This window comes from Colletotrichum tamarilloi, assembly GCF_030869305.1.
Source record: "Colletotrichum tamarilloi strain Tom-12 chromosome Unknown Scaffold_106.1, whole genome shotgun sequence".
Lineage (NCBI taxonomy): Eukaryota > Fungi > Ascomycota > Sordariomycetes > Glomerellales > Glomerellaceae > Colletotrichum > Colletotrichum tamarilloi.
Genome location: NW_026849489.1, coordinates 70,525 through 95,886, shown reverse-complemented (window position 1 = coordinate 95,886; position 25,362 = coordinate 70,525). Strand labels below are relative to the sequence as shown.

General features: G+C 53.7%; 9 protein-coding genes across 9 annotated transcripts; 5 read left to right on the top strand and 4 right to left on the bottom strand.

Moving 5' to 3' along the window:
- Window positions 1-306: 306 nt before the first annotated feature.
- CTAM01_13855 (uncharacterized protein) lies at window positions 307-3,242 on the top strand (the record flags this gene model as incomplete). The annotated part of the gene is made up of 7 exons (XM_060529857.1): window positions 307-529; window positions 696-1,028; window positions 1,088-1,294; window positions 1,349-1,354; window positions 1,417-2,449; window positions 2,511-2,926; window positions 2,992-3,242. 7 exons carry the CDS (start codon window positions 307-309, stop codon window positions 3,240-3,242), a joined length of 2,469 nt encoding a protein of 822 aa, XP_060375593.1.
- A 431-nt stretch (window positions 3,243-3,673) lies between these two features.
- CTAM01_13854 (uncharacterized protein) lies at window positions 3,674-4,450 on the top strand (the record flags this gene model as incomplete). The annotated part of the gene is made up of 2 exons (XM_060529856.1): window positions 3,674-4,055; window positions 4,242-4,450. The coding sequence occupies 2 exons, from the start codon at window positions 3,674-3,676 to the stop codon at window positions 4,448-4,450; spliced, it is 591 nt and encodes a 196-aa protein (XP_060375592.1).
- Window positions 4,451-5,042: 592 nt separating this feature from the next.
- On the top strand, window positions 5,043-6,172 carry CTAM01_13853 (cofilin/tropomyosin-type actin-binding protein; the record flags this gene model as incomplete). The annotated part of the gene is made up of 3 exons (XM_060529855.1): window positions 5,043-5,061; window positions 5,125-5,714; window positions 5,777-6,172. The coding sequence occupies 3 exons, from the start codon at window positions 5,043-5,045 to the stop codon at window positions 6,170-6,172; spliced, it is 1,005 nt and encodes a 334-aa protein (XP_060375591.1).
- A 349-nt stretch (window positions 6,173-6,521) lies between these two features.
- On the bottom strand, window positions 6,522-7,810 carry CTAM01_13852 (uncharacterized protein; the record flags this gene model as incomplete). Its single annotated transcript, XM_060529854.1, has 5 exons — window positions 6,522-6,675; window positions 6,747-7,200; window positions 7,275-7,523; window positions 7,638-7,685; window positions 7,750-7,810. 5 exons carry the CDS (start codon window positions 7,808-7,810, stop codon window positions 6,522-6,524), a joined length of 966 nt encoding a protein of 321 aa, XP_060375590.1.
- A 2,530-nt stretch (window positions 7,811-10,340) lies between these two features.
- CTAM01_13851 (WD domain-containing protein) lies at window positions 10,341-12,794 on the bottom strand (the record flags this gene model as incomplete). The annotated part of the gene is made up of 2 exons (XM_060529853.1): window positions 10,341-12,116; window positions 12,183-12,794. 2 exons carry the CDS (start codon window positions 12,792-12,794, stop codon window positions 10,341-10,343), a joined length of 2,388 nt encoding a protein of 795 aa, XP_060375589.1.
- Window positions 12,795-12,946: 152 nt separating this feature from the next.
- CTAM01_13850 (uncharacterized protein) lies at window positions 12,947-14,182 on the bottom strand (the record flags this gene model as incomplete). Its single annotated transcript, XM_060529852.1, has 1 exon — window positions 12,947-14,182. A coding segment is annotated over one exon (1,236 nt), but the record flags the coding sequence as incomplete, so codon positions are not given.
- A 5,157-nt stretch (window positions 14,183-19,339) lies between these two features.
- CTAM01_13849 (histidine acid phosphatase) lies at window positions 19,340-20,913 on the top strand (the record flags this gene model as incomplete). The annotated part of the gene is made up of 2 exons (XM_060529851.1): window positions 19,340-19,535; window positions 19,592-20,913. Coding segments are annotated over 2 exons (1,518 nt in total), but the record flags the coding sequence as incomplete, so codon positions are not given.
- Window positions 20,914-21,590: 677 nt separating this feature from the next.
- Window positions 21,591-22,916, bottom strand: CTAM01_13848 (cellulose-growth-specific protein; the record flags this gene model as incomplete). The annotated part of the gene is made up of 1 exon (XM_060529850.1): window positions 21,591-22,916. One exon carries the CDS (start codon window positions 22,914-22,916, stop codon window positions 21,591-21,593), a length of 1,326 nt encoding a protein of 441 aa, XP_060375586.1.
- A 978-nt stretch (window positions 22,917-23,894) lies between these two features.
- Window positions 23,895-24,101, top strand: CTAM01_13847 (uncharacterized protein; the record flags this gene model as incomplete). The annotated part of the gene is made up of 1 exon (XM_060529849.1): window positions 23,895-24,101. The coding sequence occupies one exon, from the start codon at window positions 23,895-23,897 to the stop codon at window positions 24,099-24,101; it is 207 nt and encodes a 68-aa protein (XP_060375585.1).
- Window positions 24,102-25,362: the final 1,261 nt, after the last annotated feature.

The following is a 25,362-nucleotide window of genomic DNA, read 5'->3' as shown; positions in this document are numbered from 1 at the left end:
AACACCCTCGACATTACATAGACTCCAAAGGCTAATTCCGTGAGATAAGGGCGTTGGGTTGCAGGGTCGCAGGGTCGTAGAGAGCCAAGGGGGTGTCTGATTACGAGTCAGTCTCCAAAGATAGCGGGCGATCCAATCCACGGCAGTTGGAGTTATCTCTGTCAAGCAAGACCCACAAGCAGCTGCAGTCTTCTCCAACATAAGCCTGATGGATGCCCCAAAGCCTCTGCTCTCCAACTTACCTGGTCTCCCTCAACTCCAACACGCAAGAAGCCCGAAGAGTCTCGCGAAGCGAAGGTGGGAAGGATGCTGTCCCACAACGGCACGAGCTCGCATCCACAGCCGCACCCGCAGCCGCAATCGCAGCCGCTTCACCAGCAGCAGCCGCCGCAGCAGCAGCTTCCGCGACCGCACTCGACTCCAGTCAAGCGAAGGAGGCGAACCGGTCACGGCCCTGATGCGCGGTCCTGTCCTCACTGTGGACGAACGTTCAAGCGCACCGAGCACTTGGAGCGCCATGTGCGAACGCGTCAGTCGTCCCCCCTCCCTCAGCTTCCTCCAAGTGTTGGAGTGATGTATGTCTGGAGTCAACGATCAGCTACCCCTCCTGCTGGCGCTACACTACTAGCCCATTCCATGACCAGACGCTCGGGATACTGCCACGTGCTACGAAGCTAACCGGCACGTTCTTCCAGATACCAAGGAGAAGCCATTCATCTGTCGATGTGGAGCTGCCTTTGCCCGGCGTGACTTGCTGACCCGCCATCAGCGGATCGCTTTCCATGAGGATGGATCTGAGTCTCCGGGGGTCCCATCGGAGCCGGACTCGGGGGAAACCCATGGGCCTGTTGAGGCTGATCTGGCTGCTGCCGTCTCCCTCTCGGGGATGAGCGTGGACCACTGGGCACAACAGCAACAACCACCTGCACCGCCGTCAGAGCTGTATCCCATGGCCGTCCCACGGAACGGCGCTCTCGTAGATGCCTCATATCAGCAGGCTCTGCTTGGAGATCAATTCTATGAAAATGGTTGGTTGATGGCTCGAGTCCGCTTTTCTGACTTTTGAAAGCTAACGCAAAAGTATTAGGCAATCAAGATGCTGTGGGATTTGACGCCCACTTCAGAGAGTTTGCCAACTTTCTCGACGGTGTTGGGCTGCCAGCGGAATGGAGCCCCTACTTTCACGGCCCTGACAGAGATCACGAGGTTACCGACACAACGGTGAAAATGTCCAGAGAAGGGACAACTACGCCGGGGGCCCGTAATAGTAGAACTCGACCGGGGACGCCTTTTAGTTCGTGGCTACCATCGGCGCCCACTGGCAATCGGATATCTGAAACCTTGCCAGACACAAGTGAGTGTTTATCAAAGGCTCGCGTATTGTCCAAAGCCATCTTAGCTGACATGGTAAATAAGACCCGCGGTCTGTTGACATTGATTCGCAACCGTACCGTATATCAGACGAGCAGCGGCATCGTCTGAACAACTCCATTGAAACATTTCGAGACATTCTCGATCCAGATTTCAAGTTCCCATCACGGCACGCCTTATCGCGCTATCTAACCTCATTCTTCGAGGGATTCCACTCGCACATGCCATTCATACATACGCCAACATGGCGAGTCCCTGAACACTCCATTGAACTCATTCTCGGCCTCGCTGCAGTCGGCGCCCAGTATTGCTTCGAGCATCGCATGTCCGAGAGACTTTTTCATGCGGGCAAGACTATTCTCATGGAGAGGTTGATGCACGAGTCTGAAACATTTGGTCCGAATACCAGTTCATCTCTGAATTTTCACAACCTGACGCCACAACGCCGCGCCTCGCAAGGTTTCCGGGAGAGGGACTGGGGTTCTTGGGAACCAATAGAGACAGTTCGAGCCCTGATTGCCCTCATGGGTTACGCCACTTGGGAGCCCAAAGTGTCACTCGTGCAGGAAGCGTTTGCTTTACAGGCACTTCTGGCACAGATCCTTCGAGAAGTTGGTCTTTATGAAGAGGATGTACCTCAACTTCCTGCCGATCAGGCCACCCCGCAAGCCGCCTGGCAAGCATGGGTGCGACAGGAGTCTACGCGCCGAGCCAAGCTCATTGCCTTTTCCTTCATGCACACTCACAGCATCGCATATAACGTGTATCCTGTGCTACGCAGCAACGAGGTTGGTCTTCGACTCCCTTGCTCGACTGGAGAGTGGAAAGCGCAGTCGGCGTGCCAGTGGCAGACCGCTCGCCAGGAAACTGAGAAGCAACAACTGTACTTTCAAGACGCTTTGTCATTGCTATTGAGGAACACAGACGGGACCGCTCCCGTTGACCCCATTCCAACACCACTGGGTAACTACATCCTCTTGCATGGGCTCCTCCAGAGGATTTTCATTGTCCGCGACTTGTCTTTACCAGTCATGGATCAGTCAGCGTCTCTTCCCAGCGAAGAGGTTGACAAGCTTGAGTCAGTCCCTCTTCCCGTGGTGACTCTCAGTTCGTAACGTGATACTGACAACCTGATGAAGACGAGGCCTGCGTTCCTGGACCGCAGGGTGGCAGCAAGCTCCCGAATCCAGTCTTGACCCCAACAACGAGAATGGACCTATCCCCTTCACATCCAGCTCTTTGCTCGGCCTCGCCTATGTGCGCATCTACCTTCACCTTGGTCCGTACCGGCTTCTTGAATCACGAGACCCTATGCGTATCGCCAAGGCCATCAACCGGTCTCCGGCCGTGGAGCGAAGTGGTGGTGTCATCACCGCGCTGCTGTACACTGCTCATATGCTCAGTATCCCTGTACGACTTGGCGTTGACCGTGTCGCGCGTAGCCAGGCGTTCTTCTGGAGCGTTCGTCACTCACTTTCGGGGCTAGAGTGTGCGGTTCTGCTCAGTAAATGGCTCTCATCACTCACTGAATCCGTCGCGACAACACCTCTTAGTGGTAAGCTGATCCATGCTTGTTCATGACTATCTCTCGGCGTCCCCAGACTGACAAGAGACTAACAGACAGCGAGGATCGCATCTTGCACTGGGTTCGATGCATTGTGGAAGAGGCGTACGATGTCGTCGATTTCGAAGACGATGAGCCCGAAACGTCAACGGATCGAGATCCCGCCTCACTAAGCCTTGCGGTTTTGAGAATATGGGCACACTTTTTTAAAAGCAACACGCAATGGCCTTTCATCAATATCATCGGAAAGAGCTTGGAGAAGTACCGTGAGTTGCTTATGCGCAGCAGAAAGCAGCTGGTCACTTGATGTTAAGAGAATGCATACTTATCGAAGAGATTCGATATGGAAACATCAGGAAGATGACGCAACGGTCCATCGCGAGTAGGAGGACAGACGCTGAAGCACAATCAGGATGCCGAATCAATTGAAACGCTGCCTTGAGTTTTGAAGTGGTGCGCGGTGGTGGGGTTTGGTCTCTCTCACCACAAGAAGGCTATGTGGCGCCCTTAGTGCTGACGAGGGAGGATGGCTTGGCGGCAACTTATTAACTCGACAGTCTGCCCTTTCTTAACTGCAACTCATGAAAATCAGCTGCAATCAACAGAATCTTGGGTTCTCGACGTGGGGTGCAAAGTTTTTGATTCCGCTCGCTCGTGCCAAGTCAATCAAACATTTCCATGGCCACCCACGAGGAGAAAGCTCGAGATGCTGGGCCTCCCAAGGTCTTGGCCGTCGGTATGCTTCGCACAGGCACGAACTCTCTCGCGGCCGCCCTCTCTGAGCTGGGCTTTAAGCACGTCTTCCACGGTCTGGATTCCCGGACGAAACCAACGCATTGGGCATTCTTCGAGCGAGCCGCCATCGCGACTTGGCCTGAAGTGAACGCAAAGGGCCGGACACCTCCTCCCACGCCGTTCACTCGAAAAGACTGGGACGAACTCTTCGGGTCGTACGACGCGGTGACCGACCTGTCTTGTTTCTGGGCAGTGCAGCTGATCGATGCCTACCCCGATGCCAAGATCATTCTCACGGAACGCGACTTTGACAAGTGGTTTCCAAGCTTCGACAGCCAAGTTATCCAACCGCTGTTTGGGCCGTGGGTTGACGTATTTCTCAAGGGTGTGGGCATGGTAATTGGTAACAGGGCTGGCTTCGCCATGCAGAAGACTATCAGCGGTTTCTTTGGTGGTGCTCGCACAATCGAGGAGCTGCATCGGCGAGCACCGGATGTCTTCCGAGAGCATTCAGAGCGCGTCAAGGCTCATGTGGCGCCTGAAAGGCTTTTGGTGTATCGCGTCGGCGAAGATGGATGGGAGCCTCTTTGCAAGTTCCTTGAGAAGGACGTGCCCAAAGACAAATCATTCCCGAGAGTCAATGACAAGGCTTCCCATACTGAGTCGGACAGAGTCATACGCCGAGCAGCTTGGCTCCAGGCTGCCCGGGCGGTTGTGCCGTATGCCATCGCCATCACGGCTGCGTACTTGGGATGTGTCTATTGGAGTCGCATCGTGTGAATGTAGCCATGGCTGAGTGTTGAAGAAACTCAATGTAGTATGAAACGAGGCATGAAGATGATCACATGACGCTGAATTAATTGAACCCAAGTCGGATGTAATGTTACCTTGTGTCGTCTTGATGGATATTTCTGATGTTGGGAGCTACCTACGTTAGGTAAGGTACCTTAAGGTAAGGTACGTTGCTTAGGCGAAGCGATAAGAAGAGATAAGATAATGATAGATCTAGGTGTCTTATCTAAATGGTGATGCTGACATAAGGCAGACAATGGAATGGCGGAGGCCCGCCAGAGTGGCAGCTTGCAGTGTCCCAGCACCCCAGCAACTGCTCCTACCCCTCCATAACCGCGGTCTCCGTCCACTGGATCCACCCGCCAGCTGACGTAGCGGCGCCGCATCTCAAGCTTCAAACACCACCTCACAACCTCACCGAATACTCCGCTTCTCAACGCGTCCGCCTTGGCATCCAGATCTCCTGCATAGAGGTGTCGGGCATATATATTACTAGACCTGCTGTTTTTTCTCTGCTACAACCTACAAGCTCAATTGTAAACGCACGCTTCGAGACGCACCTCGGTCTTCAATCGCTAGGATGCAGTCAGGCATCTCCGGTGTGTAGTCATTGCTCTCCTCTCGATAGAGTACTATTTGTTCCAAGAGCTAACGTCCGGTAGCCTCTGAGGAGCTCATCTCCCAGTTCAACACTCTCCTGTCCACCGACAACCACTTCGGACTTCTCATCACCATTGAAGCCGAGACTCTAAAGCCCGTCCAATTCCTCGAGAAGGCATCGTCCTCTTCCTCGTTCGAGGACAACCTCGCTTCCCTCCAGCCTCATCTTAAGCCCAACGAAGCCCTTTATGCCCTCCTTCGCCGCTATGATACGGCTCCGCACCTAACAGCCGTCACCTATGTCCCCGACTCGGCCAAGGTTCGCCAGAAGATGCTTTTTGCGTCCACCCGCCTGACCCTGGTCCGAAAGCTAGGCTCCGAGCACTTCCGCGAGTCCATCTTTGCTACCATGGCAGAGGAGCTATCTGCCAAAGGTTTCGCTAAACATGATGCTCACACCGAGCTCGAGGCTCCGTTGACGGAGGAGGAACGCAGCCTCGGCGCCGTTAAGCAGGCCGAACAGGAGGCCAGCACCGGTACGGGAACTAGGGAGATCCACCTTAGCAAGACCCTGGCCATGCCCATTGCCGAGGACGCTCTCGCCGCACTCAAGGAGTTGTCACCGAACAGTGGCAAGACATTGGTGATGCTGGTACGTTCGATACCTCTGCGCCGCTTCTTCTTGATGTTGCATGGCTGACTGGACATGTATAGAAAATCAATCCCGAAAAGGAGTCTGTCGAGCTCGTCCCCTCTAGCGAAAGCCCCTCCTCTATTGCCGAGCTCACGCAGACCATTTCCTCCACCGAGCCGCGCTTTACCTTTTACCGATTCACACACACCCACAACGGAGCCGAGTCGAGCCCCCTGCTCTTCATCTATACCTGTCCCGTCAACGCCGGCAACAGGTCCATCAAGAACCGCATGCTGTACCCCCTCATGAAGCGCGCCGTACTGGACGTGGCGTCTAGTGAGGCAGGGTTGACGCTCGATAAGAAGCTCGAGGTTGAGGACCCCAGCGAGATCACCGAGGACACGGTTCTCTCGGAGCTACACCCCAAGGTGACGGTGCGACAAAACTTTAGCAGACCCAAGAGACCTGGTCGGTAGACGAACATGGCCCCGGCCGTAGCAGCTTTGTGGTGGAAAAAGAAAAAAGTTTGGGATCGAGCGCGTGTAACGCACATTACAACTAAAGCCCGTGGATCGGGCTAATGATAGACAAGACTTCATACGCAATGCAGTACCTTCTATGAACATTGTGCTCCCGTGCATATCTACTACTTGCACGTTTTTCCAATCTACCACGTTGCGCATTCTTGTCTTTCCAAAATCACAGAGCCGCCCCTTAGTACGCAGATAAGGCACTGGTATCTTGCACATCGACAGACATTCCCCTTCTCTTTACGTGGAAAACAAGCAGTTCTTTACTACGTCACTGCCGTGTCGTAAGCACGATTTACTCTTCGTAGCCAGCTCCAGAGAAGGCGAGATTGCTCTTCTCCAGCTTCTCCTTGAGGAATTCGTAGACGGTGAACGTCACAGCCTGGCCGGGCGCAACTCGCATGATACGCGGCGTGATGCCCTTGTAGAAGGCGTGGAATCCTTCTTGTCTATTGATGCAGTCAGTATAATTTTACTGGGACAAGAGACGGAGAAGAGAGAGGCAGCCACATACTTGAACATATCAGCCGAAATCTTGGTGATGCGACTCCACGCGCTAACGCCATACTCGGCCGGCGTCTTTTGCAGCCTCGTCTTGATGGTATCGATCGGCGCATTACTCAACGGGCCCATGGCGCCACTGACGAGACCAATCAGAGTCGTCTGGTAGCCCGGCAGCGTCGTCTTCTCAAACTCGGGCTGGTACTTCTTGAGGGCCTCCTTGAAGTACGAGTAAGCCGTGAAGTTGACGGCCTGGTTGCTGCCCTGGCGCAGAGCCGTCAGCGACACGCCGCGGTACAGCGCGCCGAAGCCTTCCTCTTTGACGACCGTGTAGAGCGCGTGCGCGGCGTTGCGGTACTTTGGGATATCGAGAGGGTCAGCCATGCTGTGGTGTTGTGCCTGGAGGCGGATCTTGATAACCTCCATAGGCGTTACGACGGCGACGGCTTCCGTGACGCCCGCAGCGAGACCGGCTATTACACGAGACCAGAGGTTAGTCTCGTTTGGTATACTGGCAGAAGAGCACATCTCTTGTAGGATGACTCACCCAAGAATGTCGCCTGTCCACTGACAACTCCCGTGTTTTTGTCCGCCAAAGCATTCTTGTACCCCTCGAAACTCGTGAAGCGGATGGCCATTTTAGGCACGATACCCGTCAGAACGGCACCGAGACCCTTGTACAGACCCAGCGGCGTCTCCTTCTTAACAATCTCGACACCCGTCTTGATGAAGCCGCGCTTGGGTGCGCCGGGCTGCCTCGCGCGCCGCGACAGCTGCATTCGGACCTTGATCGTGTCTGTGGGTTTGGTCCCATGTCAATTGACTTTCGTTCACATCTTTCGGGTAGGCTCATGTGCTTGCGCATGCATATGCGCGCCCTTGGTGCTGCAGCAAGAGGAGGGAGTCTTACCGAGGGGATGACATGCCAATGCCTCCATCATACCTGCACCACCTCCGGCTATTGGGTTGTGTTAGTGACGATGTCTCTGCCGCGCCGGTCTTGCGAGAGGTAGTGTACATACCAATGAGGTTCACGGCGGCCGAGGTCGGCGCCTTGCCGTCTTGTTTTACCTTGGACGACATGACGCAAGATGAAGAAAGTAGATGATATGACTGATAGGGAAGAGAGGAGACAGCAAGTCTTGCGCCGAAACCAACAAAGGAGAAAGCGAGCACTGTTGTTGTTGATCGAGAGTATAGATGGGGATGCGAGATGCGTCACAGTAAATAAGAGAAGAAGGAGGGTATCATGAGAATCACAAGGGAGAAGCTGGCATGGGAAGAAGTCGGAATAGAATAAGAAGAAGATTCGGAACAAGTCGCTGCCAGGGACGTACAAAGGCAAAGCCAAACATCCTCGGCGCCGATGACAGAAGCCACGGTAGAGCGGGCAATCATGTATATAAAAGGTGGCGCATACGGTTACTGACTAGATGTAGGGGGGCATGGCATGGCATTGGGAGGGGAGGGGAGGGGAGGGGAGGGGTGTGGCCAATGTCAAAAGCACGCCGCACAAGCCAGAATAGAATCAGGACAGGAAGAAGCAGATGACTCGAGGTTTCGTCCCGAGCACAGGCGTGTAAGGCGGTCTTGGTCTTGTCTTGGGGAGAGTGAGAGTGAGTGTGTGTGTGTATGTGTGTGTGTGCCTGGTGTCATACACACCGGTAACGGGGACTGTAAGTTTGAAGAGCTAGACAAGAAAAGCATATGAGGAGAAGGTCTTTTCCATCTCCCCCTTCACCCGCGGCACAACGAGGCCAGCCAGACAGACCTCAGCTTTCCAGCCTAGGACGACGGCACACACCAGCGCCAGGGGTTTCGGTAAACCGGGCGCGTGAGGGGGAAGGGGGGCGTGTACGGATAGACTTCTAGTCTTCCATGCCATGGACAGATGAGAAGGGACAACATTCTGGAGAGAGGAGAGAGAGAGAGAGGCAGCACGGGGACCAATGTCTGAGTGGCTCAAACCATTGAACTCTTCAGACGTCTGTGACTCTGTAGCGGGTTTGCGCTGCGACAGACCATCCCGATTCGGCGGAACGGAGGCCAGGCGGGGGTGTGATTGGCATACTATGTAGGTATTGGAGACCGCAAGCGTACCTTGGACCTCATCTCTCATCTCAGGTTCTTGGTATTCCTTGCTGTTTAGATCATCTACGGTCTCCAATCGTCTTCCGGTTGAGCGTTGAACAGACACTGGCTGGACCAAGGGAGCTAATTGACATGCCTATGTCGAGTCTGGAGTGAGTGTGATCATGTGTTATTTGCCCGTCACTTACTTTCTCCATCATGTCTTCTTATTCTTCCTCTCTTCACGTCTCCTCGGCCTGTGACATATCGCTCCACAGTCCACACCCCCAAAAGTGACGTAGCGGCAGTTGACTCCGTTCCAGTCGCAGCTCCAGTTCCAGCGTGCGGCATGCTGCGGCAGAGAATTCCTAGACAGACACACACCGAAAGGGGGAGAACGGGGCCCAACTCGCAGCTTTGCCGACCCCAAGCCGAGCTTGTGATTTTGCGGGGAAACATCCCCAATGGCAAAGAGGTGGCGGCTGCTGCTGCAAGGAAGTGCGGAACTGGGACTCAGAGTGTGGGGAGTTGGGGGCCCGGCTACTTCCGCCCTCCCGACTGGCCAGACTCATTCGCCAGAAGTTGCCGAGGTTCGGACGCTGGTCCTGGCCTCACTCACTCACACACTCAGTCATTCATTCAATCCAGGCCACTGACTCACTCCCGTCACTCACCTGCTCACTCACTCCCTTTTGTCCTTTACACGAGTTCTATCATCTCTATGGCTAATAATCTACCGCCGTTCTCATCACTATAGTAATGAAGCGAGTTCCCATGCCTTGTACTCACCTCACTCGTCTCGTCTCATCCTCTCTGAGAGAACAGTGATCGCAAGAGACACAGTCAAATGGACATGAGTGGACCAAACAACTTCCTGATGCCCCTTCACGCTTAGTCATGCAGGCACCGCCACATGGCCGTCACCTGATAAAGGCTGGCGATGGAGGGACGGGAAACTAGCTTGGACCTGGCAAGGTCTGGCACTGGTGCTGGTGCTGATTTGCGGCGCCAGTATCAGATGAAAGTCGCAAGCGGGTGAGGCTGACAAGCCACCACCACCACCACAACACACAACCTGCCCGTCTGTGTGACAAAAGCATGTGAAAACCAATGGTACGACTCGTAAATTTTGTAGTAGATTAAAATGAGGGCTCATGATATATTCCATACTTGGAATAAGCGCGCCGCTAGATTTTCCCTCCTATGCCACCCAACCCAATTCCCTTTTTCGGTTTTCCTATCGGGTTTCTTTGAAACAAAATGACTCCTCAAACGCCATCCCATATGGCCGGGCTTCGTCACCCGTACTAATACCGGTCCCGGTCCCTGTGGTCCACGAGGACATCTAAATAATCTGAACAAGAATGAGATGGGCCGCAACGGAGTCGCTTCTCCGTTGTGCAAACAACACTGCCCGTCTCTCATAAATCGCCGTTGGGGAATCGTCTTTGCAAAACTCCCGCCTGAAACAATGGAATCCTTTTCACAAGGAGGAGGGGAAACACAAAAAAGAAGAAACACAAAACTTTCCATCGCTGCTCCATTATGCTGGAGTACCACATTCCTCGAGGAGAGGTGCTTCTGCCTCGAAGCTGTACAGGCGCACCTCGCCGTCTTCACTTCCGCTGGCCATGCGACTGTCGGTCAAGCCCACACAGGTGACGGGGCCAGAGTGGCCAGTGAAGGTGCGCTCACACTTGCCGCTCTTGGGCTCCCAGACTTTGACCATGGAGTCGTTGGCGCCGGTGACAATACGCAAAGTATCACCGACGAGGCCCCAGATACCTTCGACGTGACCGAACATGGTGCGGAGGCATTTGCCAGTGTGAATGTTCCACACCTTGACCGTGTTGTCGAGACCGGCGGTGAGCATATAGCGGGGCGGCAGCTGCCGGGTGGGGTCCGAGTTGAAGGCGCAACCAAACGACGTCCGGTCGTCCTCCGGTGGGGAACCGGAATCTCCTCCGCCGAAAGAAGAGCCGAGAATCGACGCCACGTTGGCAAACGCCGTCGGCGTCGTGCTCCGGCCGCTGCCGCTGTGAACTGACACGTTATCGGCGCCATCACCAGCGAGTGCCTCTTCATCGGGCTCAAAGTCTTCCGGCATCAACAGAATCTGCTGCACTTGACCCATGTGGCCCTCGAAGGTCTTGATGCATGTCTTGTTCCGCAGATCCCAAAGTCGAACAGTGCAATCATCCGAGGCTGAGAAGAGCGTCTGCGATCCAGGGTCCAGGCGGACGTGGTTGACCCAGTCCTCGTGGCCACGGAGGCAGAACGTTTCCTTGCTGTCAAAGTTGAAGATCTTAATCGACTTGTCGATGGAACCCGATGCGAGGTACTTTCCATCAAAGTCGACCGTGATGACACCTTCGCTGTGGCCACGTAGCGTGCTGATGCAGTCACCCGTCTGCCAGTTCCACACCTTGACTGTGTGATCCAAGCTACCGCTGAAGAGCTTGTTGCCGACAAACTTGAGGGTACGGATGCCCATCGTGTGCCCGCTCAGAGTGCGAATCTCCTCTCCCGTCTCAATGTTCCAAATCTTGATCTTGGCGTCGTAGGATCCCGTGGCAAGAATCTCGTCGTCGAATTGCAAGCAGGTCACGCCGTTGTCGTGTCCTTTGAAGGTTTTGATGTGGCATCGACCGTACTTCCAGTTGAAGCCAACCCTGAAACGATCACGGTAGACACTCTTCCACGGCCGAATGAGACGTTCTCGCTCCTTGTCTGCTCCGGCTTTGGGTGCCATGGGCTCGCCCGGGTCGCTCAGGCAAGCACGCTTTCGGCTGTCGTCGAGAACAACTAGTTCTCGCTTCTTGTTGGCGTTGGGCGACGAGGCTGTCGGGGTCTTTTCAACCTCTTCGACCTCTTGTACGGCAGCATCCTGTTGCAGGCTCCTAGCTTCGGCGAGTTCCTTTTGCTTGTTCCAGTCTCGTAGCCTCTTACGCTCCAGGAGGGGAAGGCCGAAGCCGCACTTGGTACACTTGCGGTCAATATGTTGCTCGCACATGCGGTGCCAGACAACGTCGTCGTCAGCGAGGTCCCGCCACCTTCGGCTGACTTGAGCGGCCTTGCAGAGGGAGACAGTATCGAGGTAGCCAAGAACCTTGTATGAGATCTCGGTCGGCAGCGCAGCCATGAAGTCGATCTTCAGCTGTTCGTGTACTTCTCGGGAAACGGTGGACAGTTGAGGGAAGCAGCATTGAGTGATGATACCCTGCAGCATGAGGTCGCGGTGCTTGGCGGGGGCGGCGGAGAAGAGGGACCACACGTGTGTGATGGCTTGCTGATCGGCAGACGGCAGCTTATCGAGTTCCTGTGCGCCAGACGTGTCAGCACGGAGTCGATAGGCCCTGTGGGCATCAACACAAGACGGGCTTACACTTTGAATCAAGACCATCTTGGACTCGTCGGCCGCGCGACGACACTTTGCGTCGGGGCGGTGACGATAACAGAACTTGCTGTTGGTAGGGTCTCGCTTCTGGATGAGGGAGTTGTTGTTTTCGTTTTGGACATCGGGTTTGCCGATGGGAGCGTAGATGCCGGGGATGTGTTCTCGGAGGAAGGGGGTAACTGTCTGGCCGACGAGCTGGGTAGGCATGTTCGCGGGGAACTTTGAGACTTCTCCTTCGTCAGGTCTCCGTCTGTCGCAGTTGTCTCTGGATGGATGGTTCACAGTAGTCACATCGTTGGCGGCGGCAGCGGCGTTGGGAGCAAGTGTGTGGTTGTGGTTGTGGTTGTGGTTGTGGTTGTGGTTGTGGTTGTGGTTGTGATGGGAGGTAGAGGAGGAGAGTGGTGTGGAGTTTACGTCGGCAGTAGCGGTGAAAGTCGGTGTGTTCTTGAAGTAGTCAGAGGAAGGAGAAGTCGAGGCGAGCTCGTCATGGCGGTGACTGGGCGACGAGTTATTGGTGTCGAGGTTGTGGTCGAGGCCCATGTTCAAGTTTAGGTTCAGGCTCCGGGGATCCGGGACGGTTGACGTGCTTGCGAGGTCCATGGCCGCAATATGTTTCAGCAAGCAATGGAAGCAGAGCACAGAACAGTTGGGGTGAATGGTGTCAAATCATCCGGGGCGAGACGGAAGCCGTTCGGTTGGGTTTGTTGGTGTCGCGGGCGGCGGTAGGGTAGGTGTACAATGAGGAACACAGCCTACAAAGCAAACGACGAGCGTAGAGTCAGAGGACGACGAGGGGCGGGACGACCGTGTATCCGTACGGTACAGTGAGTGACACGGGGAGGGAGTGACAGAGTGACAGTCGTGGCCGATGGGCGTTTTGGGTGTTGGTGAGGCGAGAGGACCTGGCGATGGCGTGCGAGCCAGGGGAAGGTCGATTTCGGGTAGGAACTTTGTGGAGAGAGACCTGGCGTCACAGGTACTGGAAGAGGATTGGCGTGTATCTTTTTTGGTGGAAAAAGAGTATGGGGTGTCTGAGTATAGGTTCTCTGAGCAGCTGCCCAAGATGGATGCCCCGGACGATCTGCAGGAACGGATTCCGACTGGTTCTGAGGGGTGTCGTTGTGGATGGAATTTGCACAGAGGGCACGCAATTCGAGTGCAGTTTGTCGAAGTCGCGCGCGGGCGTTTGTGTTGAGACTCGAGGCAGGTTTGGCAGGAGGTTGAGCCCCTGGTGATTCGTCGGCCGGGGGAGGAGGGGTGCTGTGGTCTGCGCGCAGCGGTGGAAGTCGTCTAGATGCTTTCTTCTTCTGTTCTCGTCCTTGTTGGCCTGCTGATTGCGACGGATTTGTTTGGCGGCGGAGAGAGGAGAGGGTAAGGTCTTGTTGCCCGATAGCTACGAATAGTAAGGGGAGGGGTGCGACAAGGTTCAGACGAGGCGAACGGAGTTGAAGGAGGGAGGAAGGGAGGAAAGTATCGTGGTCGCAGTGCACCGTCGTCGCCTTTGAGGGTGTCGGTGTCGTGATCGAAGTAGTGTGTGAGGTTGTGGGAGGGTGCGGTCTGGGTTCGTCTGAGGCTGGATCGAGAGATATACGAAGTACTATGTAGATAGTGTAGGTTGCGAATGTTTGTTCGTAGGAGGAAGGGATCGGTGTGTTCTTAATAGCGGCTGATTCGAAAGCGGCGTCGGTGGAATAAAAGGTTTGATGCTTTTGTCTTTCTCTCGTCCTTTCTATTTCTATTGCAGTGATATGTACGGTAGGCTTTGAGGTTCGTTGCTGGTGCTGGTTGAGCTGAAGGCGGGCAGAGGCAGTTGGTTGGCAAAGCCGTGGACGGAGCCAGCACCAAAGAGGCGGGTTTGAGTGCTTTGGGGCGAAAATGGCGTTATCGCTAGGATTACCAGCGGTGGTTGAGCAACTTGAGCCTGGGCAGGTGTGTGGGTCCCCCAGAGGTTCCACTTGTCGACAGCGGTTCCCAGGGGTCCAGACCCACTAAGACGTGCTCGCTACTTTGGAGTACCCATTATACCCTTTAGAGAGGTAATGTGATTGGCCGCCTTCTTTGGCAGACGGTTGTCGCTGGTGGTGGGAAGGCGGCAGCGGACGGGTCTCGCTGCACTTGCCTCCGATAGCCGACTGATTAGATTGCGGGGGAGACAACTGGGAGGGCAGGAGGCTACGCCGACAAGCGAACAAGCCAAAAAGGGCATCTACGAATTTTAGACCTGGCAGGCAAGCCTGGCACCCCGCGATGCACCTCCCTCAACTGTGCTAGCAACATCCACAAGTACCCAAGTACGTACTCCGTACTCCTACTACCTTACTTGGCACCTTACCTACCTACCTAGTACCTAAGGTGCAATACACTAATACCTCTACCTTGGGTGAAGTACATTTGGTGTGAAGCACAAATCAAACTATTCTTCTCCCGTCTGTCATCTGTCACGATTTCCCCAGTTTCATCTTCATCGCTACCGATTGAGGCTCATCGTGGTGGTTGCATCGACCAAGGCTCTGTTGAGCCTCTTTGTACATACACGGACTACCTTTGGTATTTTGTGATGTGGGCGAGGAAATTTCGAGGTGCACAACTCGCTAACGTCGGTCGGGCTTACCTAACAACATGCGCAACCAGGCACTAAAATGGTCCACGACTATCCACGAAAGAGTCACCTGCTCTTCAATTTTTCCCTCTATTCTGCCAATTCTGCCCAGTCCCGTTCCATTGGACCCAGATTAGCTCATCGCCCTCACTCGGCCACGTCTTTTGCAGTTTCTCTCTCGTCATCTGCTGGGTCTCCTTGAATCAGTCCATCTGGATCCAACAGAAGAATTTTCACCTTCTCTTAGCAACAGGTAAACAACACAGACACTCAGGGCTCCAGGGCCAGGCTGTGTCTGACATCCTGAGCTGAGGTGCTTAGAAACCGGATAGTCTCCGTCCTATCCGCTCTCTGTGAAATTCTTGAATTTGTTGCCCAATGCCAGGCATGAACTTACGACACCTTGAAATTCAAGCTCGTCATTTTTCTGCGGGTCCCAGGCACGCTTAGCAAGTACCTATCAAACGTACAGTATCCGTAAAGATGAACTTTCAGAGGAGACAACTTCAAGAGAACTCAGGTTTGAGAGAGGCATCCCCAGACATCAACTCCTGGGCCGCCCCGACGCCCGAGTACCGACGATGAGGTTAAGGCCGGCTGGAATGTCGCCATCCTGGCTGCCAATCTCCCCAATCGGGATGAGCTAACGCGAGCCTGCGATGGCGTCATTTTCTCAGCCCACGGCTTCCCCAAGCACCTCATCTCTCTGCGCCTTCGTTGCCCTTCGAGAACGCCCCCTTTGTTCCCATTCCTGTCCCGTTCGTGCCCATTTGCTACCTTCAATATGGGACCTACTGCTGCATCATCATGGGTGAAGACTGGAGAGGATCCTCCCTCCTTCGGCACTTGGATTAAAACCTAACGCCTTTCCCCATGTTTTGTCAACGTAACGCCGTTCGCCTCTCAGTCTCCGTAATTCTGTCACCTCTCTCAAATATGACTAAACCTCCTTCCATGGTTCCCGTCGTGGATCATGTAAGCCCTTTTCAACTTCCAGCGACATCCATGGAGACGGGCGTGAATCATGAATGAGAGCGGATGAACTTGACCAGGCCTGGATTGAATGCGAATGTTCGGTCAGCGACTCAGCTCTCCCACCTTCCCTGTCAACTGCCAATTCTTTCTCAATCCTACCGTCCCATGCTCTCACTCACTCAGCAGCACAACACGCCATTGGCCAATCCACCGACTCCGAAATCTTCTCCGAACCAAAAGGTCTGACAAAATCATTCACCAATGAAGAGCCTTACCGATAGCCGCAACGGGGCTCTTCCGACCCCGGCCAGACACCACAAACCCATGTCTCCCAATCTTTCGCCGAGCGACAACCTCGCTTTCCGTACCAATGCCAGCTTTTCGGTCGAGTCCCCCCGTCGCGTCGGACATCAAGCGACCAAAGATAAGACTCAGCAATCACGCAATGAAATCCAATTTCCACTGTACATCAGGTGACGGCAAATTGACCCATCACTTGTATAGCTAAAAAGAACTACACTAACAATCAACGTTGTTCTTCAAAATTCTGAAAGACTGGATGTCTGCTATCCAGCTCAACTGTTGGGATGGCACAGGTCAGACATCAAGTCAATGGGGGTCGGGACGAGCCGATACAACGCCCAAAGTACTTCGGCCGCTCAGGCTGTGCAACCTGACACAACCTTCATCGTGCACCCTCTCCTATCCAGACATGATATTTTTATCCAGTTGCGCTGCTACAAGTCTTGTCCTTCTTAGCCGAATGCAGGAGCGCCACTGATCACCCCTCCGCCATAGGCTGATTCTCGTCGTACTTTATCCAACCGCCCAACGCCTGGGCAGCTGGAAACCTGCCAGAGACATGTCTACCTAGCTTGTAGTCGGCCAGGTGATCTGCAGCTACGGCCTTCAAGTCGGGCTCTCGAATTCCGCTTTGAGCAAGTTCGAGCCTAGTTCTTGGTCTTGACGTTGGCGGACACGTAGGTGCTATAATCCCGTTCTCTTGATTTTGCAGCTCAATTTTACTATGCAACTCCTAAATGTACAATGGGCAATACAACAATGAGACCTTCGTAGCGGATGCCCGGTGGAATGATCCCAATCTATCTACTTCCATGTTCTTTTATCGCTCTGAAAGTTGTCATTCAGTCGCCTATGGTGTACATTCCGACATAGTTTGTATATCGGGCCTTTTCCATACTCGTTCATGTAGATGTACTCCCTTCTGTGAACCCTGGATATATTCTTGTGATCTTCAGTGGTTGAATATCCCATCGAGTGCGGAATGGCGTCAGTACATACATTTCTCTTCAGCGTAGTAACGAATCACGTGTTATTCCACGACCTTTTCTTGATGATCCAGTGATACATCTTGGCTCTACACCTAATCAGATAAGTCTGAAATGGGGTGTACGTCGGAGAAACACAGAGGCAAAACCACTGATGCCATTCCGCACTCGATGGGATAACCTAGTACTCTAATTACATCTCAAGAGGGCGCCGATGATTGATGACTGTATATCAGCGTAACATGATACACTAGGGAGCTGGAACTAGACCTTACTACTTCTAGAGACTTATTCTCCCTAAGGAAGAATATAATGGCATATACCTCCTCGAGATCACTTAGATCATGCCTTTATCTGACAAGACACGTAGACCGGCACCATACTCACCCCTCCAACGAGCAATATAGTTGTACATACTCAAACAAGGATTAAGTTCTTTGAAACATTCTACCTTTGTATATTGAAGCCCAACTTCACGATTCCCTTGTTGTTTAGGACGATGGCATGATATTCCATGATTTGATGCATAGCAGAAAGACAAGGAAGTGGTTCACTGCCTCTCCCAATTCGAAGGAAGTTCAACGCCTCGTTGAAATTCGCTCATGGCAATTGCCTTGAGGTATTGTGTCTTCTCTATTGGCGATGGACAGCACAAGAATGTGATCAAGTACAATTTGATCTTTGCCTACCTTAGTAAAGCAATTGGTAAAAGCCGACTTTTCTTCATCCTTCGTTTCAGTCATTGTGATGTCAACTCGATAATCCCTTGTCTCAAGACAGAATGCCAAGTTATGAATGGACTACGTGGTCTTGAGAGAAGCAGCAGGGGCGTCAATCAGCAACCTTAACCTTGGTCAGATGGAGTAATACTCACTTCTGAATGATCCGACTTGATATATTTTGCTTTCTACCCTTTAAATTTACTAGTACTCGTGATAAAAAATACAAATTGTATCTACTATTGCATTTGACCATTGTCATTTGTGGACTTGACGAGATTATCCCTAAAGAAGAATACTCACTTACGATCTGCTACAAGATGGAGTTACCTCGACATGGCTCGAACATTCGAGTAAAGAGGGCACCAACTTAAATTCACTCTACTAGAAACGGGCATAAACAATTGTTCATTGATTCCGAGAAATTGGTCTAGATTGACACCGCTCTGCCACTGATTGGTCTGAATTCTGGGGATATCAAGCTACATCAGTGCAACATGACAGCAGCCACAACTTTGGTCATTGCACGTGCCTGTGACCAAAACAATGGATTGACCATAGTACCTCGCGGTAATGTGCAAACTGGCATCGGTTGTTACGATAATGCGTTAACCTCTCTTCCACTAAATGTAGTTGACACGTATAGAGCTAACCTCACATGTGTGATCTTCATTATGCCTGTGCAAGTGTGGTTCTCAACAACTCAACTACATCATATCGAACTTGGAATTTCGAGCAAACGAGCCTTCTCAATGGCCCTCGGACATCCAATTGTTCCACTATCCAGTTATATTCTTCTTGGGCCTAGTAACTCGCCCTTGGCCTACAACAACAGGAGTTGCGGTTCGATTCCGCTCTCTCTCTCTCTAGGATCTCAACATGGAGTCTCAACAAAAGCTAAGGAGCCTACTATAACTAGACTCAGTTATGATGAGTCCCAGTGCAATAGAAAAAGTCGGGAGTCTGCCTTCAGGCTTGGACGAGAACTTGTCTTTGTGAGGAATATCAAGGAGTGTCCAGATTGGTCTCATTCTGTCTTTTGCGGCTCAAGTTCCTCTGACTTCACAGATCACTGACTTCACATGTAGAGACGACTCTTTTTGTTTCCTTGGAGGTTTTTGGAGGGTTGTATAGGCACACTAGTGGTCAGAATCAGAGGAGTGGCCTAAAGACAATATGTACTTTTAACTGTACTTGTCGCAAGTATTTGTCAAGTTGTGTTATAGTAGAGATAATACTCTCTCCCAAATATGCAGATTCCAGCTTATTTCAAAGGCGAGCCAGTCGATTTTGTATCGCTAAATCGGCTCTGGCCAGTCGAATGATTAATTGCCGCCGACAGCCGCTGTTATCGCAGAGCTTGATTTGTTGCGATGCATGCCAAGTGCTTGGCGGCGGTAGCCCAAGAACTTTTGAGCATCTCCGCCCCTCGGGACTGGAAGGAGATGTAGACTCCCCCGCTTCAGCAGAGATATAACTCGATGAGAGCGGCGAGTCTTTCTGCTTGGCGGCGGATGGCGGGCGAGTTTAGATAGCTGGGCCGCTCGGCGAGGGGCATAAAAACCTCACGAGGCCGGCCACTATCTTCCTAGACCGGCGCTGGATTCTTTGCACTCTGCCAAAGCTTGGTACTATAAGCGACTTCAAGAAGGGCTTAGCAAGATGCTTCCTACGGCTGCATTTATTGTGATCTCACTCGTCGGCTCCGCAGCCGCCGAGACTGTCCACGGCGTTGTCGTCTTCAGTCGTCATGGCGATCGTATGTATTATGCCTGCAGAGATGAGCATCGGATACAAGCTTACGCCTACATCTAGGAACAACGAAGCATTATGGAGCTCAGTCGTTGACCAGCGTCGGTGCCCAGCAGTGTTTCGAGGTTGGCAGTGACTACCGAGGCCGCTATCTGGAGGCGGACTCTTCTAGTCGGATTCTCAACATTTCCGAGGATAAATACGTTTCCTCGCAAATCTACGCCAGTGCTCCCGACCAAGGCATTCTATTGAATACGGCTACGGCATTTCTACAAGGCCTCTATCCTCCATTGGTAGGCCTCAACGCTCAGGTTGCGTCGACGACCCTCAACAACGGCAGCACAAGTACAAGCCCCCTAAACGGCTACCAGTATGTTCTCCTTCATGGAGAGAACTCTGATTCGCCAGACACTATCTGGATCAAGGGGGATGACGGATGTCCTACGAACGCCAAGGCCTACAAGGCCTTCGAAGCAAGTGAAGAGTTTCAGACCCGTGTCACGGAGACCAAGGACTTTTACGGCAGCTTCTACGATGTGCTCGAGAGTGTGTACGACTACAAGCCCGAGAATATGACATACAAGAACGCGTACGACATATTTGACTTGGTAAATGTGGCACGCATCCACAATAGCACGTCTTTGGCCCGGAACGTGACGGACGAGGAGCTCTTCCAGCTGCGAACGTTGGCAGACAGCGCTGAGTTCGGTTACAACTTCAATGCGTCCAAGCCCGACAGCACCATTCATGCAAAGACTCTTGCGGCTGGCATCCTTGCCCAACTCAACCAGACGGTTGCTTCCAAGGGAAAACTCAAGTTCTCCTTTCTCGCAGGAAGCTACGACACCTTCATGTCCTTCTTTGGTCTTACTGATCTCATCGCCATTTCGGACGACTTCTACGGTCTCCCAGACTATGCCTCGACGATGGCGTTTGAGCTCGTTAGCGATAACACGACTGTATTCCCCGCGAATGCCGATGCCGACCTTCGTGTGCGCTTCTTGTTCCGCAACGGCACTTTTGGCGAGCTGACGGCGTTTCCCCTTTTCGGTACTGGAGAAGACACTCTATCATGGCCGCGCTTCGTCGAAGAGATGCAGAAGAGAGCCATCAGTACCGTCGAGGAATGGTGCACTGCTTGCTCTAGTCTTGTGTCATTCTGTGCGGCTTACCAAGATGAGGAAGCTACGAGCTCCAGCTCAGGGAGCAGCGGAGGCATGTCGAATGTCGTTGCCGGTGTTATTGGTGCCATGGTCACTCTCGGCGTTGCTGTCATTGGTGCCATTGCATTCTTCATGATGAAGAAGCGACGCACAGCTCCCGTTTCTCAAGTCCAAGAGTCCATGGCTGAGAAATCCAGTCTGCGTAGTGGCGGTAGTGTTTGAACGTGTGAATCAACGAATTTTTGGATTGGAGCGATGAGTTTGAATGCAGCGAGAGTATTGCCGGTTTCTCTTTCCCATGTATCTTGTTGTCAGCGAACCAAGGATTTGCGAGAGTCTGGCCATCCGAGACTTGCCGAGGCCTTCGCACCTTTAAAGTGCATTGAAAGGATCATGCCTGTCAAGCTTTGTGATAGCAGCGATCATAGTAATCTTTATTGAAAACAACGGCGCTAAGGTTACTTCGACAGGGTTCATAAACTGGGCCTTATTTCAATGTAGTTGAAACCACTTGAGCGAGTCGTTCGTCAGCAACCTTCAGGAACCAGAGTTCATCTGATCTTCGAGCGGAACATCCGACGGGATGTTTTTACCAGAACCCGCTTTTGCACAGCCGATCTCTTTTACAGTCACGGAGCAAGTTGAAAGTAGTTTGAACAGATTATGAACGTGACAATGGTACGATCTATATCGTTAAAGATATATACTTTATGTAAAGCGGTATACAGGAAAGACTTTGTACATGAAAGAGATTGGTCCTGGACCGAATCAGATTCGTGGACGTCACAAGTGTGAACACCCACTACGAGCAGGATAGCTATCTCATCCCCTTAGCCATCTAGGTCGCCTCAACCCTCGAGACCAGATCCCGTGATAAACAGTGAAATCGTGGAAATCGCTTATGCCTGGATGCGGCGGTCGTGAATGCTCATGCGCTTGGCGACAGCGGTCGCGGAGGGGGTCTCGACAGGGCAGTCCTCCTCGTCGTCAGCAGCCTGGGTGGGAGTGGGAGTGGCAACGGGGGCAGAGGACTCGGCAGGGCAGTCCTCCTCATCGTCGGAGGCAGCCTGGGTAGGGGTAGCGACGGGGGCGGCGGCAGTGGAGGTAGCAACGGGAGCCTCAGACTCAGCGGGGCAGTCTTCCTCGTCGTCAGCGGCCTGAGTAGGGGTGGCAACGGGGGCAGCGGTGGCGGTGGCGGTAGGGACCTCGGACTCGGCAGGGCAGTCCTCCTCCTCATCGGCGGCGAGAGTAGGGACGGTGGCAGCGGCGCTGACGGTGGCGGAGGCAGACTCAACGGGGCAGTCCTCCTCATCATCGGTGGCAGTCTGGCTGGGGGTAGCAGCAGAGGCAACAGAAGTGGCGGGGGCAGAGGTAGCGGCCGGGGCGGAGGTAGCAGCAGCGGCAGAGGTAGCGGCGGCGGAAGTGGCAACGGGGGCAGCGGAGGAAGCAGCGCCGGAGCCGGAGCCGGAGCCGGAGCCGGAGCAGGAGAAGACGGCAGGGCCGGGGATGGTGTACTCCTGGGCCTTGTAGGCATCGTAGGTGATACCAGCATCAGTGGCGGCGTAGGCACCGGGGAAGGCAACCAGGTCAGAGGGGCTGGTGCTGCCGGAACCGGTGACCTTGATCTGATGGCATCCCGGGTAGAACTGGGCGCCGGGGTAGGAGTAGGAGGCGTGGAGGGCGATGATCTCGTGGCGGACGAGGTACTGGCCGGGGGCAAGGCACTCGGGGATGGTGTACTTGACGCCAGAGTTGCCGGCGGTCATGAGGGGGGTGGCACCCCAGGTGTTGGAGGTGCCCTCACGGCCGCTCTCCTGGACCTTGAACCAGACCTTGTCGGTGTTGGGGGTGAAGGTGGTGCAGTCATCACCGGCGCACTTGGCCATGTAGGTGATGGTAGGGCCAATGTGAGACTCGGGCCAGAGAGTCCAGTTGAGGGTGACCTCGTCACCAGCCTTGGCCTCGGCGACAAGCTTGGCGGGGGAGGAGCCCTTGACACCACCGGCGGTGTAGCCACCGCACTGGAGGTCGATGCTGGTCAGGTCCTCGACGGGGCCGTTGCCCTGGATGGGACGGGAGATACGCTCGGGGGCCGGGCTCGTGTACGGGTCCTGGTAGGGCTGGTAGAAGGTGTAGTTGGTGCCACCGATGAGACCATCAGAGACGTAACCGTGGGCAGCCACCAGGGCTGCGGATCCAAGAAGGGAGGCGATAGAGGACTTCATTTTTGCGATTTGGGGTTTTTGTTTTTCGAGAGTTGTTCAAAAAAGGGGTTGGTTGGCTTGACTGTGAGAATATCGAGGTCGGTTGGGAGGAATGAGTGTTGTTGGAGGTCAAGGACCGAAAAGAATGAATGACTACCTGGTCAAGTGAAAAGAATGACAAAAGTTGAACGAAGGAATGAGATAGACACACAAGTCAAGTGAAGCTGAACACTATGGATCGTAGGAAGGAGAATTCTAGGTCAAGAGAGACCGGGCAGAGGTGATGATATATACGGGAGGGCATCGTAGGTTGTTTTCCCAACGCGGGCACTTGCGCCGTTGGCGTCCTTTCTCAACTCCATCGGGTCAAGATTAAGAGGACCACTTCCGCCGCTCCGCCAAAGTTTCAATTATACGCAGGACAATCATATCCGGCCAGGTGGTGGGGATAAACATGGGGAGGGGGATCTCGCGTATGCGGGAGACAGGCACGGCTGGGATCATTGGGATGTGGGTGGTGGTCTTTGGGGGTCTTGGTCCTCTTTGGATTTGGTGTATTGTGAATGGTGGGCTTCGATCTAGAAGATGTGGCTCAGGGGAAGAAGCCAATAGACTCTGGGCAACATCTCCCACGCTGCTGGGAAGCCTGGGCCCAGATGTCTAGGATGACGAGGGGCACGAGGGGCTCAAGGCTCAAGGCTCAAGGTTGAAGGAGTCAAGGGGGGCAAGATATCCAAGACTTTCTGAGAGCAACAGGCGAGTGCCGACTGCGCTTACGCTGGTGTGCGTGATGCAAACATATTGGACAGGCTCAAGTTGGTGGGCTGCTCCGGGCGCTAGCATAAGCGTGAATAGGTCTATCCATGCCACGATACTGGTAGTAAGCATGGGGCACGATGAGTTCACAACTTGTAGATGGCTCGGCCAACTGCCATGTCGTTGTCAGTTGGGGAAGAAGCAAATGTCAGTCCAGTTGACATGCGCCCAAAAGGTGAGACAATGCAAGTCCCCCTCGATGGCCTCGACGAGGACACTAGACAAGGGCTGGAGCTCAACTTGAACAACGCGAGCAAGGATCCATCCCATGTCAACCGGTGCTTGAAGATCCACTCCCGAGCTTCGCTGGCCGAACCGATTGGCCATCCCGGCGTCTACCACCGGGAGCCCCCCGGTCAGATCCCCGTCAGATCCCGGCGGCCACCCTGAAACAGCCAAGTCCTGAGACCCATCCCCTTTTTCTTAATTATCACCAGATTCGCCCTGCAGCCTCCGCGGCCTCAATTAACACTCTACGCGCTACTTCCCGAAAGAGGCTCAACGTCCTGGCCGTCGTGGCGGGACCTCAGGGGTGGCCACGCTTCGAGCCTTCGAGCCCACGCATCATGGATAAAAATCGTTCTGTGAAAAAAACCACTTTTGCCCCCTGCGCAAGGCATGGCACAGACGTTTCCCTGGCCTGGTGGACTTCCTTGAGTTGCAGTTCCCTCCCCTTTTCCACCAATCCTCTCTGCTTCATCCCAGAAGAGAATCCTGCCCTGTCACTGCCAAAGACTTTGCCGCCGCCAGCTGCTGACCTGAGCGCTTCCAGGCTGGGTCTTTTGACTCCTCATTATCTCTGTTCTTGCAGCTTGCAGGCTGGGCAACAGGCACAAACATTATGATTACAGGCCTGGCCACCCTTTCTAGACCGCTCGGCAGGCTGAACCGGCCAGGCTGGTGGCTTCAATTCCTTAAATGTCCCTCTTCTGGGCTCTTCTTGCGGGACACTGGCAGGCGGCAGGCTTGATCAAGAGATTGAACGGGGCTTCAGCGGCTCTCAAGAATCAAGGAGCCAACTGATAACTCTGGAGTCTGACCTGGTTTGGCCCTGCGTCTCTTCTCTTTTCTTCTTTTTTCCCGTCAATTTTCGGACATGAGCACGGGAAGAGGACCCAACAGACGATGGAACAGGAGGGGCCATGTGGCGGCGCGCGCCCGAACTCGGGGGCAACAACCGTTCTGAGCATCTCTGCTGGGCAAGCCATGCCAGTTCAAGTTCGAGTTGAAATTACATTTGATCTCTTCCTGGCCCAGCTGCCCAGCGGACAGCGGCATTGTTGTAGAACTCCACGAGTGCAACGAAGGATTTCCGTCGATGCGAGATTGATTTAAAGTAGGAAGATGCCCGCTGCCCCCCCTCACGCACAGTATAAGCAGTATGCGTGATATGCTTTTGCCAATAGACTTCCCGTGCCCACTGCCCACCTCAATATGCTTTTGGCGGCTTTGGCCCGAGGCTAATGACGACGTCGATGAGCAGGCCACTGTATCCATCAATGCAGAACATGAGCATTGGCGTTATTACCCCTCTTGGACTCCAGTCCCCGTCATCCACCGGCTTGACCACTTTGACGGATAACTCTCTTTCTTGCTGACTGACGCCGTGAGAGCGAGAAGATCTGCTCGGAGCCCCGTGCCGTGATCCGTC